The sequence below is a fragment of the Castor canadensis genome, chromosome 3, assembly GCF_047511655.1.
Source record: "Castor canadensis chromosome 3, mCasCan1.hap1v2, whole genome shotgun sequence".
Lineage (NCBI taxonomy): Eukaryota > Metazoa > Chordata > Mammalia > Rodentia > Castoridae > Castor > Castor canadensis.
The window spans coordinates 69,566,156-69,585,525 of NC_133388.1; the positions used below are offsets into that span (position 1 = coordinate 69,566,156).

Sequence of the window (19,370 nt, forward strand, 5' to 3'; positions counted from 1 at the left end):
CCTTATACCCTCCCACTGGTACCCTTCCTTGGAAAGAACTTGTTTTATCTTTCTGTCCTTTCTTCTATTTCTAGTTAGTTGAGAGTTTTTTTTTATCATGATCATTGCTTCTTGTTAAATGCTTTTTCTTTAGCTATTGATATGATTACTGTCAATATCACCAGTGGTTTTGTCGTTTGTTCAATAAATATTATTTCACTAATTGAATTTCAAATGTTAAACTACCTTTGAGTCCCTGAGGTAAATCCCACTTGATTAGCCTTTAAAGTCCTTTTTATATGTTGCTAAATCATGCTAATAATCTCTTAAAAGATTTTTTCTTCTGTTTTTTTGAGGAATATTGCTCTGTACTATTCTAGTCATGTTATTATCTAACTTTAGTATCAAGATAACCCTTGCCTTAGATAAATTGGAAACTGATGTCTCCCCTTGTATTTTCTGAAAGAGCTTATGAATGAGTGGTGATATTCTTTAAATATTTGATAAAATTTAAAAGTGAAGTCATTTGGATCTAGGCTTTTCTTTGTGAGAATTGTTTATTATTTCAGCTTCTTAATTTTTTTATAGGTTTATTCAGATTTTATATTTCTCCTTGAGTAAGTTTTTATTTTTATCTTTCTAGGAATTTGTCCATTTAAGTTATCTAATTTGTTGATGTAAGTTTGTTCAAATTACCCATTTATAATAATTCTTTTAAATCTAGTAGGGTCAGTAGTGACGTCTTTTATTCCTGATTGTGGTAATATGTGTGTGTGTGTGTGTGTGTGTGTGTGTGTGTGTGTGTCTTAAATTTATTGACCAATCTAACTAAACATTTGTAATATTTGTTGATTTTTCAAACTAACTTTTGGTGTCATTGATTTTTCTCTTTTTAAAAAAATTTTTCTTTTGCTGCACTGGAGTTTGAACTCAGGGGCTCACATATGCTGGGCAGGTGCTTCTACTGCTTGAGCCACTCCACCTCTATCTTATAAATTTTAATTAGTTTCTGTTTTTTATTCACGTGAAAATACTTTGTGTTTTGTTTTGTTTTAGTTTTTTGTTTTGTGGCAGAACTTGTGTTTTTGTTTTGTGAGACAAAGTCTTGTTATGTAGTCTAGGCTGGCCTTGGAGTTGCAGTTTTCCTGCCACGGTCTCCTAAGTGTTAGGATTATAGGTATACACAACCATGCCTAGTGAAAATAGTTTTAAGTGTTGATTTTAGTTTCTTCCTTGACTTGTAACTTATTTAAGAATGTTTTTATTTTATTATTTTTTTTTAATTAAAAAACCTTTGGGGAACAGGGTTTTTATACGTTGCCTAGGTTGGCCTTGAATTTGGAATTCTCCTGCTTCAGACTCTTGAGTAGCTAGGACTACTGATAAGTACCACTGTGCATGGCATGTTTTTTTCCCAATTTTTGTTGTTTATACACATTTCTTTCTTTTGTGATTTCTAATTTAATTCCTTTGTGGTCATAAAACAACACTTGGGATGATTTTAATTTTTCTAAAGCTACTATTATCAAGACTTTTTTCGTACTGGGTTTTGAACTTCAAAAGGAATTTGAAGTCAGTCACTTAGGCTTATATATGGAATCTTGAAATATTGAGGTGGCATTTCATTTTATTTGATCTTCATAAACCCTGAAAGAGTTAGTGCTATAACTGGTTATCCATTTGGAACCAAAGAAATTCCATTCCTCTCACCCACAGAAATAAATTTCTTCTGGATTTCCAGACTTAAATGTAAAAGGCAACACTAAAATGTTTTGAAGTGAATATTTGATTTATTTTGTAATCCTAAGGTTGGATTTCTTTATGGATAGAAAGTATACATTGAAAGAAAAACATTAGTGAATTGACTATAATAAAATATGAAACTTGCACATCAGAAAATATCCATTCCCACAAAACAAGCATGCCTTATTTGTTTGAAGAAAGATATTTCCAATTCATAGAATTGACATAGAATTAGTAGCCAGAATGTGTAAGGAATTCTTCATCTAAAAAACAAAAAGTGACGACCCAATTGAAAAATGTACAAAGGACAGGACAGTCATTTGGCAGAAACTCAAATGGCCAAAGGAAAAGATGATGTCACTACAAAACATTAAAGATTTAACAGTCAACAGACATCAGATGTTAGCATATCTCTCAGTGTGTCATGCTGCCAGCAGTGTGATATTCCAGAGCACTCTCACACACTGCCAGGACTATTAAGAATTTTCCAGTATTTGGTAAAGTTGAAAGTGAGTAGGCAGATCATTTCATTATTATTTGAACACATCAGAGAAAAACCACATGTGTTCAGGGATTTATGAATAAGGACATTTATTATAGAATTTTTGGTAATAGTAACAAGAAAAAAAAAATACCAGGAGGTGTGTGGATCAAGTGGTAGAACATCTGCCTAACAAGTGAGGGCTCTGAGTTCAAAACTCAGTACCACCAAAAAAATTGAAAATAAATGGAATATCCTAATATTAAAAGATGATTTTTGGTATATCTACATTGTGGGTTAGTGTACACTAGTTAAAAATTAATTAACTATAACTATATAGAAGAGCATAGACAAATTGAAAAAGCAATGTTAGATATGAAAAGCAACTTATAAATAAATTGTTATTTGTGACACCATTTATATTAGATCTTAAACTGATTCTAAGTTTTTTATGGATTTATAAATAAGTAGTAATAGTTTAAAAATATTTTTGGAAATTGTTAATACCAATATATAGAAATGGTCCCCTTTGGGAAAGATAGGAAGAAAATGATTTACTTATGGTTAGGTAAAACATTAAAGATAATGTAAATAAATGAAAATTTAAAATTGTAACAAGTATAGAACTGTGTCTAAATTTGTTGTAACTGAATGGTGGGCTTCTGGGTATTTGTTAGTGCTATTTTTAGTATTTTATTGTAGGATTAGAATATTTCCTAACTTAAGGAAGAAATATTGAAAATTTTTGAAACTTAAAAATTATAGATATACTTGTTAGGAAATGTTAGACTATGGATGTTTATTTGTTAACTAAGTGAAAATTTTCTTGAGTGGATTTTTTTGTATTGATAAAATAATTGCATTCTTAGTGTAAATAAGAGATATATTATAGATTATTGTATAATTTTGGGCCAAGGTTTTGTTAATAAAGTAAATCGTGTGTAATTGTTTATGCTGAGAAGATGATTTTTAGAAATAGGCCCTTCTGGTCTCAAGTTTGACGAGAGGGATATCAAAGTCACCAAGAGTACTTTAGAGGTTGCCAAAGACTTGATTAAAAGTGTTTCCAAGTCTGACCGAGAACTGTGACATTTAGAAATATGTTCGAAGATTTAAATATCTGACATCGTGTTTTCTTTTCAGGATTGATTTTAAAGAAACTACTTCACACAGGAAACTCCTTAAAGGTATAATATAATTATTATTTTAAAAACTGAGTAAAGCATAATGGCACCTGTTGTACTTTTTCTACCCCAGCTTTTTTCCTGAAGATTGTTGAATTGTCTTCTCTGTAAAATACATATTAGTTTGTCCAGGGCATTGAAAAATGATTATATTTTGTCACTGCATTGGCTCATTGCCCATGAAATTTTTCCCCTATGTGGTAACCAGAAGAAAAATTATTATTATTCAACAAATTATTCTTCATTTAACCTAGCTATTTTTAGATGTGGAGAAAGGTAGGGGAGTTATATTATATATAAATATCTATGATACTATATTTATATATAAAATATCTGTTATATTTATATATATAAAATACTGATTTCATTTTATTTTTCATTAACTCAATTGTGTTATAAGGGAAGCTGCCTGTTCCAAAAGCATCTTGCTATAGGTTAGGTAAAGGTACATATTATAAATAGTTTTGCTTGGGTATAACAGTATACAAAGGAATAAACCTTGCACCTTTCTCTTATTATCTGGAAAAACCAGGAAAGCCAGTGTTTGAATAGCTTTGACATTATTAGGGCTCTTATAGGGTAATTTCCAAAGCTACTAATGAAGTTAAGTTAGTGAAGAACTTGCTGTTTTACTTGTCAGAAATTGAATTTTCCTCTCTCTCTTGTCCTGCTATCTTACTAGGAGAGCATTCATTCATTGATTCAACTATTTATTGTCTTTATGTATAGGTATTGTTTTATGTGCTCAAATAAAATAATAGGCCAAAGTTCCTGATTTGCAGATAAGAAGCAACTAAGTAAATGAGATAATTTCAAAGACCTTTACAAATAATTTTTATATTAGTAGTATCTAAATAAGTTTACTTTTAACAATTTAATTTTATAATTTTAAAAATTTCAGAATTTTTTAGGGACAGAAGCACTGAGTTCACTTCTTACCAAGATCTTTGTAACCATTCATCCTTTACCAAACTCATTGTAGCAAGGAACAGTCATTGCCTTGTCTCTTCTTGCTTCTTGGATTGGACTGGTAGTGAACACAGGAAGAGAAGAAGGGTGGTAGACAGGAAATGGTTCTCTGATTTTTCACAAATAGAAATTACAAAATAAAAATTACTTAGAGGCTTTAAATAGTTAGAGACCAAGTTTATTCTTGTTAAAAGTTCATGAATTTAGATAATATCTATTTCGCTCTCCTCTCCCCTTTCTGTTTTTTTTTTGCAAAGTGTCGTGTAATTGTCTGGAGACCTAGAAAAAAGGCCACATGCAGATGACTCACACATGTAATCTTAGTTACTTGGTAGGCTTTCAGTTTGAGGCCAGCCCAGACAATAGTTCACAAGACCCCATCTCCAAAATAACTATAGCAAAATGGACTGGAGATGTGGCTAAAGTGGTAGAGTACTTGCTTTGCAAGTACAAAGCCCTGAGTTCAAATTCCAGTCCCATCAAAAAAATAAAAATAAAATAAAAGAGGAAGAATGTATTTGCATTAAAATAAAAATACTGTTTTTCATTTTATTTTAGATTAGGCGGGAAGGTATTCGTCTTTTCTTACTGTGGTTGCAAGCTCTTCAAAATAACTGTAGCAAAGAACAGCTCTGGATGTTTTCATGCTTAATTCCTGGATTTTCATCACCACAATCTGAACATGGACTTCGAACTTTAGATAATCTTATTAATCCTCCACTCAACCTTCAAGAAAGTAAGATTCATGAGATATTACTTATCAGTAGTTTGAAGTTTTCTGTATAGTTTCTTAATGTATTTTTTAAAAAATATTTCACACTTACTAAATGGGTAAAGCATTGTTTTTAGATGTGGATTTTAGTAGTATTTTCGTATGTTGAGGCCAACAGAGCAAGATGGTTGTTGGAAACAATTTGTTATTCAGTTTCCAAGAGGAAAAGGGCATCCCATGCCATGGAGGCTACGTGGAAAAGTATCTGGGTGAGAGAGCCTTTATGGTGATTTCCATTGAAAGAAACAGGCAAACCAGAGAACCAAGTTTAAGATTAACTAGTTTGAATAATTTCAGTGGGTTCTAGGATTTAAAGGTTTTCAATAGTTGCTTGGTTCATGGCCCTTGGGTGATTAGGACAGGGGAGTAGTGACCTTGAGTCTGAGTCTAGAGGAGTTGAGTTGGTGGGGAGATGGGCTCAGTTGCTTTGCATATGAAAGGCACTATCACAGTCTAGTCATTTTTTACCTCTCTGAAATGGTTAGCCTGGGGAGGGACATTCTCTGCAGTTGGTAAGGCTCCAGATGTCAAAGCATCGGAAACATATGGTTGATATAGACCATCTTATATTTATCTTTAATTTCTATTTCTTGTATATCACCTTGTATACTAGAGTTAATTTCAGTGTGCATGGGATTACAAGCATGTTTTACTTTGTGGAATAGATGACTGAAAATGTTACAAATAAATTGAATTTTTGTAAATCCCCAATAGTATTTTTATTTTTAATTTAATTTATAATTTCAGAAATGTTATGAAACTTTTGTCTTCATTTGTTAGTGAATCTTTGTCTTTTTACTCTGATTTTCTAATGTAATTTTTTTTTTACTACTTTAGCTCTCCTTCCCCCCATACATATACATATATGTATATATTATGTATTGTTTCACTAGCAAGCACTTGTGTCACATAAAATACTACAATAACAAAATGCACAAGCTGGGTAGCTTCAACAATAGAAGCTTATTTTCTCATGGTTGTGGAGGCAGTAAGTTGACAAGCTTAGTTTCTGGTAAGGTTTCTCAGCTTACAGACTACGCCTTCTCTCTGCATCCTCACATGGCCTTTCCTCTGTGCACTTGCACGCATGCACACACAAGACAGTGAGCCCTCTGGTGTCTCTGCTTTTATTAGAATACTATTCCTACCCAATTAGGGCATCACTCTTCTGACCTCATTATAACCTGAATTATCTCCCTACATGCTCTATCTGCAAATACAGTTGTTAGGGTTTCAACATATGAATTTTGGGGGTACACAATTCAAGTACTCTGTTGGATATTTCTTATAATTGATATTTCTGTAAATTACAGACTTTGGTAGTAAAATAAACTACACATATAGCATAAAATTTTAGAAATAGTAAAAAGCTGGCTTAAGATCAGTAAATAAACCAGCTCATGTAGGCTACTTATGCCTGCTTATTTATATTATATGTCATTTTGAAGTATTTAACAGGTGTTTATAAGTATTTTTTTCTGTAATACTATCAGTATAGGTTTCCTCTCATTAGTATTTTTATGACTGCTTGTTAAAAAATTGCTTTCAAATCTATTTGTGACTCATTCTTTTCCTCTCCCTTTTTGAGAATAGAAATTTTTCTGTTTATTCTGCAGGGCTTGAAGAGTAATTTTTAAAAATGAGTGTTAGAAATAATGTACTGTATTTTAGAATTGCAATACACCTCTGTTATGAGTTTATGTACTTGGCTAATATTTTCTTGACAGTTTTTGAAGCATGCATGTATTAAATCAGGTGCTGATATGCTGCTTAGGAGATATTTGGAAGAATTCAGCTAGTTATGGATTTATTTTCTTGCAGTTGCATTTGTTATAATGAATTTTTTAAAATCTGAAAAGTAAATATAAAAGTTTCTTAGAAACGTGCTTTCATGAATAAGCACATTATTGTCAATGTTTCTTATCATGTTGTGACTTTTGTAATGGACACTACTAATGTGAATTTAAAATTATTAGAAGTTCTTTAATGAATTGTCATGCATTCTTAATACTGCATATCTGGTCATCCCTTTATCACATTCTCTCAATCAAGGGTTCAGAAAACTTCATGGTTGTTGTATAATGGACTGCCAGCATGACCTCAGGTTTATTTCAAGACTCAGTCATTAAAAAAATTTCAAGCAGTTTTAATGCATTCATGTTTGCAGTTAAATTTTATTTGGTCATATTTTATTACTGAATTTGTTTTATAATTACACTATTTTTTGTCTTTGGGTAGCTCAAGTCACTATTGAGGAAATCACTCCTCTTGTTCCTCCACAGTCAGGAGATAAAGGACAAGAAGATCTCACAAGCTATTTTCTTGAAGCACTATTAAAATATATAGTGATTCAGGTACATGTTATCTTCTTTGATATCACACTCCTTACTTTCCTGTGGGTAATTCCTTTTTCTCTCTTTTATTATTATTCTGTCATAAGTAGATTTGCTTATTTTCTTGAAGGAGGAGTGACAGTTTTACTTTTGAAAATATATGTTTATATCCCCTTCCTGAAATAAAAATCACTGGAGACATTTTGAAGCTCTTAGAGAACTGAAGAGAGGAATTTTTGTGAAGTAGACTCTTGATGTACACTATCTTGTTATGTGAGCCAGTTGGACTTACTTTCTAATGCCTTCATTGTAACTAGCAGTTGTGGTACTTTATTTGTTTACTTTTGGATGTACTGGGCTTGAACTTAGAGCCTGGTGCTTGGTAGGCAGGTGCTGTACCACTTGAGCCACACCTCCAGCCCAACTGTGTTACTTTAAATGAAAAGCTAATAACTGTTTGATTTAGGGATCTGTCAAGATGTAGCAGTTAAGGAGGTGGACTGTAGATAGGGGTTGGGGAGAAATGTAATTTACACTTAAACCTCTTTATACTTTTTGAATTATTATAAGATAGTGTATTCACCTCTGGATATGAAATGTGATGTCCTGATTGATGAAAACACTTTTAGCACGTGCACATGTCTCACAAGTGTTTCAAACACAAAAATTCTCTATATCTCAAAAATAAACCGTTATAAAACCCCATCCAGATTACTGTGGTTTGAATTCTGATTCCACATCTTACAAATAGTGTAACCTTTGGCAAATTACTTAATGACTTTGTACTTCTATTTCCTTATTTGTAAAATAGGGGTAAAAAAACTACCTATTCCATTTGGTATTGAGGTTTAAATAGTGCAAAGTGCTTAAAATAAAAAAAGGGTGCAATACACAGTAAGCATTCTGTAATGAGTAGCTGTTGCTATCATCATCATTAGTTTTTCTTTTTAAAAACCTTTTATACTTACAGATTTTTTGAATTGCCTTACTAATTAATTGAGATATAATTGATATACAATACATTTTGACATTTGAGGTTTATAGTTTCATGAATTTTGTTAGATGTATACACTCATGAAATCATCATGCAATCAAGGAACATACCTATCATCCTTAAAACTTTTCTTGGATCCCTTTGTAATCCATGCTTTTGCATCCTATCTGCAGGCAACCATTGATAAGACTTTTGTCAGTCTGCATTAGTTTGCATTTTCCATATAAATGGAATTGTATAGTTTGTATTCTTTTTTGGTCTGGTTTCTTTCTCAGCATAACTATTTTGAGAATCATCTATACCCTTCTTGTATGTATCAATAGTTTGTCATCCATATTCTTCTTGTGTGTATCAATAGTTTGCGTCTTTTTATTGTTGAATAGATTCCATTGTATGGCTATACCATGATTACTCATTCTGTCACCTGTTGATGGTCCTTTGGGGTTGTCTTCGTTTATTATTTAGTTAGTTTTTAGTGGTGCTGGGGGTTGAACTCAGAGCCTGACACTTACTAAGCAGATGCTCTACCATTTGAGCCACACCCCCTAGCCATTTTTGCTTTAATTATTTTTTTGGGATAGGGTCTTAACGTTTTTGTCGGGGCTACCCTGGCTCTTGGTCCTACTATTTGTGCTTCCTAAGTAGCTGGGATGATTGATGCATGGCACCATGCCCAGTTATTGGTTGAGATAGGATCTTGCTAACTTTTTGCCTAAGCTGGCCTTGGACTAAGATCCTCCCGATCTCAGCCTTCTGAGTAACCAGGACCTCAGGTATGAGCCACGCATTCAACTACCTTCAGTTTCTGACTTTTGGAAGTAAAACTGCTATGAATATTGGTAAACAAATCTTCATGTGAATTCAAGCTGTTTCCTTCCTTGAGTAAATATCTAGGAGTGGAATGCCTGGTTGATATAGCAGGCACTAACTTTTTAAGAAACTGCCAAGTTGTTTTCTAAATGGTTGTACTCTTTTTCATTCCCCTAACAATGTATGAGACTTAACAATTACTTCTTGTCCTCACCAACAGTTGGTATGGTCAGTCTATAATTTTAGTTATTCTGGTAAGTGTATGTTGGTATCGAATTTATGATTTTAATCTCATTTTCCTTATTGCTGTTGATGAGTGAGTATCTTTTTATGTGCTTATCATCTTCTTGAGTGAAGTGTCTGTTCACTTCTTTTGCCCATTTTTAATTGGGTTATTTGTTTTAGATACGTTTTGCAAATATTTCCTCTCAGTAGCTTGCCTTTTCATTTCATAGCAGACCATTAGAGACTGCTTTTGTTTCCTTTCTTTTCTTTGTTTTTTTTTTTTTTTTTTTTTGGTGGATGTGTGGATGTGTGGGGTGTTAGGAATGGAACCTAGGACCTTGTGTATATTAGGCAAGCATTCTGTCACTGAACCACATCATAGCCCTTGGTTTTAAGTAAGGTTTTGCTACCTAGCTCAAGCTGGCCTGGAACTCACTATGTAGCCCATGCTGGCCTCTAAGAGCATCTTATTTCTGCTTTGAGTGCTGGGATTGCAGGTATGTACCACCACACCCAGTTCTGCTTTTGAGTTCTTTTGATGAAGATCAGTAGATCAGTTTTTTTTTTTCTTATATGGAAGTGACTTGGTGTTACTTCTAAGAATGAAATCTTTGTCTAATATACTGTCACAAAGACACTGTATTTTTAAAAAAATTTTTTGTAGTTTTATGTGTTACATGAAGATCTTTGGTTCTTGATCCCTTGACTAAGTTAGTGTCTGCTAGTTTTTTCAGTATAATATTGCTCATTTTCTCTTTTTACTCAATAAGCATATTGGGGGAAAAGTACTTTGTAACTATGTAAATATCCCCCTTCATCAAAATTTCACCCATACAGTTTCAGTAACCATTGAAGACTGGCTGAATTCTTACTAGCATGGTTACCAGTACACACACACACTCATTTGTTGTTGGAGACAGGATCTTGCTATATAGACTAGGGTGGCCTCAAACTCACAATATTCTTGCCTTCCTCTTCTGAGTGCCAGGATTACAGGCATGTAAATTTTTTTTTTTTTTGCAGTACTGGGGTTTGAACTCAGGGCCTCACACCTTCTAGGCAGGCACTTTACCATTTGAACCACTCCACCTGCTCCAGGCATGTAATTTTTAAAGAACAGTTTATTGAGAAATAATACACATGCCATCCAGTTCACTCACTTAGAATATACAGATCAGTGTTTTTAAAGTATATCCACAAGTTATGCAACCACCACTACAAATAATTTTAGAGCATGTCTGTCCCCTTAATATGAAATCCCAAACCTATTAGGAGTCAATCTTCTTATTTTCCTAGTCCCTCCATCCCCTACCCTAGGCAAACACTAATTTATTTTCTGTCTACATATTTGCTTATTCTGGACATTTTATATAAATGGAATCATACAGTGTAGTCAAAATAGAATCATATAACATAGTCTTTTTTTATTTTTTGGCAGCACTGGGGTTTGAATTCAGGGCCTTATGCTCATTTCTAGGCAGGCATAATGTAATCTTTTTTTATTGGCTTCTTCAACTAGCAGATGTTTTCAAAATTCATCCACGTTTTAACATGTATCATACTTTTTATTACTGAATAATAGTCTATTGTGTAGATATACCACATGGTTATCTCTTCATCAGTTGGTGGATATTTAAGTTTAATCCTGTCATTACTTTTACATTCAAGTTGGCAAAGTGCTGTTAGCAAAAGCTCACCTCCTATTTATTTATTCATGTAATTATTTCAGCATAGGCTCACGAATTCCAATGAATCCCTGTGTTAATATTTATTATTGTTACTTCCTTGATGCTCATATAATCCCAGATTTGGCCAGTGGAAACTCCTTCAAGTTGAATTCTATGCATGTTTAATTGTCTCTGACATATTTTCTTATTTCCTGGCACAGCAGGATGTTCCAGTCTCATATCATACTTTTCTTGTGGCACTCAGAGAATTGTATTAGCATTAGCATCCAAGATCCAGACATCCAGAATGCTCATTGCTGTTGCCACTGGATATAGTTACCTGGATCCTTTCAGTGGCCAAAGTTAGAGAATGTGCATGCACACATGTGTGTCTGTGTGGAGACACACACACACACACACACACACACACCCTCTTTTCCATGAACACACACACACACACACACACACACACACACACACACACACACACACACACACACACATCTTTTCCATGAATTCATACCAGTATCTTAGTGTCTAACAGGGCTCATTCTTATTTCTTCCTCTGTCAGTGAGAAACTTGATTCACATTATTCTTAGTATTTTACCAGGGTATCATGCGTGCTAAGCAAGTTCTTTACCACCTGAGCCACTCCACAGCCCTAATCAGCCCTTGCTGTAGGTAACCAAATTTCCCATAATCACCATGCTGTTCTACAGACATTCTCCTTAACTTGACTGGGCTTTAATACCCTACCGGGCCTTTGCCATCTCCTGCTTAGATATTTTCCTCATCCTATTGGAGACCCATATCATATAATACTCTATCTCCTCTTGTCCTTCTACTCTAGTTCTCCTTACCCATCTTAAGTTCTGAGTTTCCACTGGGCTATTGCATTGCTATATCTCTTTCTTGGATACCTGTTTCTTGTGGTTGGATTTGATGATGTGAACTTGATCACTGCCACAGCATGCACACATATACACCCCTTGGCCACATGTGCCTACTTTGTATACCTTTAACCTGAATTATTCAGAAAGAGGCAGAGAGGGAAGAGCAGTAATATTGTTATCATTAATCTAGACAATTTTTTAAAGAACAGAATAAATATTTATTTGAGGAGGAGAGTCTTTGCCACCAGACTGGTTCTAGCCTATGTGCCAGGGGTGCTGCTGGGGTCAGTGTAGGGATGATCCCTTCCATGGTGTAGGGGTGGGGGGCTAGGGCTGCCTTGACTGTTGCTCTGCTCTTCTTCCTAGGTTCAACTTAGTTAAGGCTCAGCCTCCCTGGACTCTTCCTGAATGGAGTCCTGAAAAAAGGCTGTTGCCTGAAGTGGCCGTGATTAGGATGTCAAAGGACTGCCTTAGACAGTGGTTAACACCTTTCTATGCAAGGCCTGAAAGAGAGGGCAACAGAAGAGATAATGGTGTCAGTAACTTAACCAGAGTCCTTCCTCCTCAGCAGTGGCCTTGGGGGCAAATCTGGTTCAGAAGGACATGGATGTGCCTTGGCCCAAAGACAGGAGGGCCAGTTGGCTACAATTGCTAGGAACATTTCTGAGTACACCCAAATTTTGAGTCATTTTTCATAGCTTTTCAGAGCACATTTTAGTTCTAAGGTTTTTGAAAATATGTAATGTATTTTGTTTATTAGACCAGTTTTAACGAGTTGACCTTTTGCTGTATATTATGACCTTCCCAATGTAGTAGTAAAGTATATTGTAACTTTTTAAAGCTTTTGTTTATAAGAATTGATAATTGTACTTAAGGGATTCTGTCTCCTGGCATGATTCTAATTATTTTTTTATTTTTAGGTAAAAAGTTTAGAATGGAAGAACAAAGAAAACCAAGAAAGAGGATTTTCATTTTTGTTTTCACATTTTAAGAAATATTATTTGCCTTATATTTTTCCAAATATCTGCAAGGAGAATAGTTTATATCATCCTGTACTTGGTAAGTAGTTTTTGGAATTTTCTAAAAGATCACACATAAGAATAAAATATCTTTCAGTGTAAAATTGGCATTTGTTAATTACAGAAAATTGACCACATTTACTATTTGCATTGGTTTGTAGAGATACTGTACCCAGATTCATACTGAAAATAAATTTATATTAACTGGAAATTTCCATTAATATGAAGAATTTTTGTTTTTTTGTTTCTAAAAAAAAGACTTTTCTGAATCTTTTCCATTAGAAAAGTTAACCCACCAGAAATACTTGTTAGTTTTAAGTTAAATTCTAATGTTTGGTACAATACTTAGACTATATGTTATAATTTTTTTCTTAAGTATTAGTCAAATTCTATATGAATAATAACTTGTTATATTTTTAAATTATTTCTTGTCCAGTATTTAGTGACTTTGTCAGGATATTTGCTGAGACATTGAAACTAGAACCTTTGGATAAATCCTGGGTTAGAAGCAGATCTCAAAGGCTGGGAGTGTGACTCACGTAGTAGAATACCTGCCTGGCAAGCACAAGGCCCTGAGTTCAACTCCCAGTATTGCCAGAACAAAAACCAAGAAGCAGACCTCTTCTTTGTCTGAGGAAAGATGTTCCTAATGCAAAGTTAGGCAGCTGACAGGCTCAGGCAAAACTTCATGTTATGTATAACTTGGTTCTAGAAGCTTATTTGCACCTGGGCAGAATTCTTTGAACTTTTTTTTTGAGACAGGGTACATACAGGCTGTGTAATACAGGCTGTTCTTGAACTCACTATGTAACCAGGCTTGCCTGGAATTCACGATCTTGCCTCCCAAGTGTTGGAATTACAGACATGAACCACCATACCCAGTTCATCAAACCTGTTGATATTTTGCAAGAAAACATGTTTTCACATATTAGCCTGGTATATGTGGTTCACTCTTGCATGTTCCATGCTAATATCTAGCAAACTGTAAAATGCTTGTTTCTTTTTTACTGAAGTTACTTCTGAAACCAGAGTACCGTCATAGTGTTTTGTCAGGTTTATCAAAGGATAATTCCTGTTTTATTTTCCTTTCATTTTACATAGATATTCCACAGGTGAGACCAAAGCCACATTATGTCATGATAAAGAAGGATGCTGAAACCAGTGAAACAATCTATTGTACAAAGGAGCCTTTCATTAAAGCTCGTGTTATTGTCATTCGTTGGCTGGTTTCTTTCTGGTTGGAGCCAAAACCACACGCAGGACCTCATATTCCTGGGATGGAAGGTGAAATCTTGCCAAAGAATATTCAGGTAGTACAGAAATGAGGCAAAGTTGTTAAAAGTTGAAATGCCCTTGAGATTTAGTTCACTAATTACAATACAATATGTAATCAGTACAATATGTACAGCATATTTAAAACAAATAATAGTGATATTTTATTTGTATGAATGTATTTTATAAATCAAATTTTAACAATTATTATGCAAATAAAAACTGCATTAATACAAAATAAAACTTGGAGTGTTTAGAAGATAATTTCAGCCATATATCAGTCTTAGCTTCTAATGTATTAATGTACTTTAGTTGTATATTAGTCCCTCTTATCCATGGAGTACATTCCAAAACCTCCCAGGGATTACTAGCACTGCAGATAGTGCTGATCCTATATATGCTATGTTTTTACCTATTTATATATACCTTGTGTATAAATTAAACTTGTAAGTTTAATAGTAAGAATAATGTAGTAACCTAGATTAACAACATAGTAAAAGATTAACAATAATAATAAAATCAAGTAAATCAAGCAATAACTACATAGTAAAACAAACACAACAATGTACTATAATAAAAATTATTTAAAACTTATGAATTATTTCTGGGATTTTCCATTTAATACTTTCGGATCATGTATGACTAGGTAACTGAAAGCACAAAAGCAAAACCAGGGATAAGGAGACAGATGCCAGTGGCTCACACCTGTAATCCTAGCCACTCAGGAGGCAGAAGTCAGGAGGATCTCAGTTCGAGGCCAGCCCAGACAAATAGTTTGGGAGACCCTATCTCAAAAATACCCGACACAGAAAGGGCTGCCTAGCAAGCATGAGGTTCTGAGTTCAAACTCCAATTTCGTATCCCCACCCTGCCCCTCCCAAAGAAGACCAAGGATTAGGAAGAGCTACTATTCTGAACTGTACAAATAAAAAAGAACTACAATCAAATGATAGAACCATGACAACCTTTTTGAATTTCTAAACATTTTCTGAATGTAGATTTAAAATCTTGCCCCCCAGTCCCTTTCATTTTTTTTCAACAGACTCTAAGTTTAGAAATGTGATGCAAAAGCTATACAATGGAGGAACTAGCATTTGAAACTATTTTTGTTAATTATATAGCTTTGTCTCTTCTTTATACTTCTTTGTCATTGTTTTGTTTTCCTTCTTAATTTGCCTATATTACTGTGCACTCACTATTTTTTTATTTTTGTTTTCTTAGATTTTATCACTGAGGGTGTTTTGTTTTTTTTTCCAATACTAGCTTTTGAACTCAGGACCTTGAGATTGCTAGTCAATCTCGCTTTACCATTTGAGCTGCTCTTCATTTAGTTTTTAAAATCTTTAACTGTGTGATTTTTGGGGGGAAGGCATGGTGAAACTTAAATCTTTTCAAAACAGGATGAAGTTATAAAGTGTGCTTAATCCATTAGAGCTCAGAAATTTTGACCTTTATTCCCCTATAGTCATTTGTCTGTCTGTCTGTCTATCTTATCTAATCTATGTAATCTGTCTATCTAGGTATGTATGTACCTATGTATGTATGTATATGTGTATATATGTATAGCAAGGATTTTAGGATAGCAGGAAAAGTAAGGAGAAATGGAGGAGGGAGAAAAGGGAGAAATAATTCCTGCTCTCCATACAGGAAATGGAAGTAAAGATTCCCTTAGGCTTTAATTTATCTGTGGCAGACTGCAATGTATGTTTCCCCCAAAGCTTTGTTCCAAGTTCTCTACCAAGATTTATTAAATGCAAAAACTTACGCAGAACTATTTTTTTAATCCTGGAAAATCAAACTTTTTATTGTGAAGGCATACATATTGTTTCATGGATGATAAAACTGAGACCAAAAACTGAATACCCTAATTTACCATACCATAGAATAGTGCTACACCTACCATATGATGATAGTAATTTACTGAGTCACCTCCTGAAGACTTTTGCTTTTATATGAGGGTTAAGCTTGTCTTGAGTCTTGTGGAAATTCTGTTAGTGCAGTATAGAATTCTCTCTCACATTTTTTAAGCTTTTCTTTTAGTTTTACTCCTGCTTTTTCTGTCATAAATTTTGTTACTCCTTTTTTGTTTTGTTTGCTTCAGAAAATTTTAAAATATTAAGGCGTTATTAGGTAAAAAAGTTTAGTGCTATTTACTTCTAAATTATTTAGTTATTCTTAAGGAATTACCTGGATTTAATTAGATAGATGATTAGTTGCCACACACTTTGGAGTTCCTCTGTATTGCTTAGATGTTGAGTTATTTGCATTTCCACTTAGTTGTTCAGAATGTGGATTCTAAATGGAATTCTGCACCTGGTTTAAAACAGTGCTGTAGGCCATTTGTAGAATGCTTTGGATTCTGTCAGTATTTGCTGAAAAGAAAACGCTTAGTTAAATAGTTATGATATTCTTTCCCTTTTTTCTTTCCCTGTTTTAGAGAGCAGCTGCTAGTTTGGTATCCAGAGAAGAAAACAAAAACGATAATGTTGATAAAGCAGACAAAACTACAGAACCTGAACAGTCTCATTCCAATACAAGTACTCTCACAGAGCGAGAACCTAGCTCATCTAGTCTCTGTAGTATTGATGAAGAACATCTCACAGACATCGAAATAGTTCGCAGAGTGTTTTCTTCTAAAAGAAGCAATGTGAATTTTGTCACAGAGATATTTCGTCAGGTAAAATACCTTGCAGTATTTTTAAATTATAATGATGACTTTCTTCTTTAATATTGAGTATATTGAGTTTTAGCTATGTAAAAATGTATTCTTCATAAAGATTTTTTTAAATTAATACTTAATTTTAAAACTTATATATAATCCCTTAATATTTTCCATTTAATTTTTCTATATTTTAGTTTATGTTGATTTTAGTTTGGTTCTGGGGATTGAACCCAGGGCTTTACACACACTAAGCACATGCTGTACTGCCAAGCTATATATTCATCCCCTATTTTTCCTTTTCCCCCTGATAATCCTTCTGTTATCAGAATAATTTTGGATTGGAACTTTTCTTCCTACATTAGATTAATAAATTGTAGCAAAATTATTTTCTCTATGATCAGTAGAAGTTGGTTTATGAATACAAGTAATGTTTTCATTGCTTTTACTCTTATAGAGCCTCAGTGTTGTCCTCTAGAGCATTCTGAAATTAAAGTTGCTTAAGACAGATATTACTGGGGAAAAAAATAAAAAGAAAAAAGGAAAAGCTTTCTCACGTAAAGATAACTAGAATTTCCAAAGTGCACATTTGCAAGCATATGGAAATTTTGTTAAAAATAAGTATGAAAATTAAGCATTTGCTAATTATAGCATGTATACTTAACTTTTTCAGATTATTATCACTGAGTTATATAGCTGAGAAGGGACATTCACATCTCATAGCAAATAAGTGGTAGTTCTGGAATTTACCATAGTTGTCAGAAATCTGTCATTTATTTATTTTTTTAAATAGGGTCTTGCTTTGTAGAGCAGGCTATCCTTGAACTCACTCTATATGCTAAACTAGCCTCAAACTCGCTGTCTTCCTGCTTCAACCTCCTAATAGCTAGAATTATAGACCTGCACCACCATGCCTGGCTAATGGTCACAAGTCTGAAAGCCTGTAGAACTATTCAGGTTTTCAGTGTCTTAAACTGGTTTAAATATGTTTGTTTTTCTAGGAATTTCTTTATTGCAGTTATTTTTAAATTTACTGATGTAAGTTTGTTATATCCTCTTCTAATCTTTTTACTTCTAGAAGTAATTATATTCATGTTCTTTCTTTTCATTCCCATTGGTATTTATTTGACCATTGTTTTTATTTTATCTCTTTTGGATGATTCTTACCAGGTGATTTGTCAGTTTTTTAAATCTTTTCAAAGAATGAACTTTTGGCTTTCTTGATTTTGTTTTGTATTTGCATTTTTAAAAATTTTTTCTTCCTTGTTAATTCCTTCCTTCTAGTTCTCTTGATTATATTGGTGGTTCTTTCCCTAGCTAATGAATTTTTAGACTCAGTTTTTCCTTAATAAGCATTTTTCAGGATACTAATTTATTTAATACTATTTTTGTTACATTCTACAAAATGTTCATGTTTGGCACTTTTATAATTACTCAGTCTTCATAATAATATCCTCTGGCCTATGAGTTGTTTGGTAATGTGTATCTTCCAAAAATTAGATTTTTATAGTTTTCTTAAAAGTTTCTAATGTAATTTTATTTTGGTCAGAGAACATAGTCTATATGATACTAATTCTACCAAAATGGATATCTCCAGTCCATTTTGCTCTGGTTATTTTGGAGATGGGATCTCACAAACTATTTCTCACTCCCCACTCCCCAATTTCAGTTCAGGTGTGAGCCACCACCAGCTTCTTTTAAGTATTTGAAGATATTGTAACTAATATCATACAAGTTTATAATTTTATATCTTCTTGGCAACCTCAACCACTTATTTACATTTCTTTTCATATGTTAGTTTGATAAAAGTCTATTTTGTCTTCTATATTGAGTAGCTATACTACTTTATTTTTATTAGAATTAGCCATATGTACATATACATGCACATATATATAAATATATATATTTACAGTGCTGGGGATTGAACTCAAGGCCTTGTGCTTGCTAGGCAGGTACTCTACCACTTGAGCTATGCCCCCATCCCTTTTGTTTTTATTTAAAAATTTATTTATTTATTTGCTATTTCACCTCTAGGGAATTGAACTCCAGTGAACTCCTAGCTTGGTTATGCTTGGCAAGTGCTTTTTTTTTTAAACCTTGTCTGTGGTTCTTTTTCATTTTCTTCAATTTTTTGTCTTCTTTTAATTGACAGCTTTTCATTCTTAAAATCCCCAGTCATCAAATTGTATAAAGCTGTTATAGTGACAGGTATCTGTAATCTCAGCTACTTAGGAGGTTGAGGCAGGAGGATCTCTAGGAGTTGGGTTCCTGCCTGGCCAGTGTAGCAAGACCCTGAATCTTACTTAAGAAAAAAAATTGTGTATTTTTAAGATATACAGTGTGGTATTTTGATACATTTATACATTGTG

The 19,370-nt window shown here is 33.5% G+C and overlaps 1 protein-coding gene across 6 annotated transcripts in view; it reads left to right on the top strand.

Annotated features, from left to right (window-relative positions):
- Positions 1 to 19,370, top strand: part of Ralgapa1 (Ral GTPase activating protein catalytic subunit alpha 1) — a 241,944-nt gene that overhangs the window by 57,898 nt on the left and 164,676 nt on the right. For all 6 annotated transcript variants that reach the window (XM_074068142.1, XM_074068145.1, XM_074068143.1 and 3 more), the window contains exons 5-10: positions 3,347 to 3,390; positions 4,915 to 5,092; positions 7,367 to 7,482; positions 12,972 to 13,110; positions 14,172 to 14,380; positions 16,780 to 17,019. In XM_074068142.1, coding sequence (XP_073924243.1) covers positions 3,347 to 3,390; positions 4,915 to 5,092; positions 7,367 to 7,482; positions 12,972 to 13,110; positions 14,172 to 14,380; positions 16,780 to 17,019 — 926 coding nt within the window. The remainder of the gene's footprint in view (positions 1 to 3,346; positions 3,391 to 4,914; positions 5,093 to 7,366; positions 7,483 to 12,971; positions 13,111 to 14,171; positions 14,381 to 16,779; positions 17,020 to 19,370) is intronic.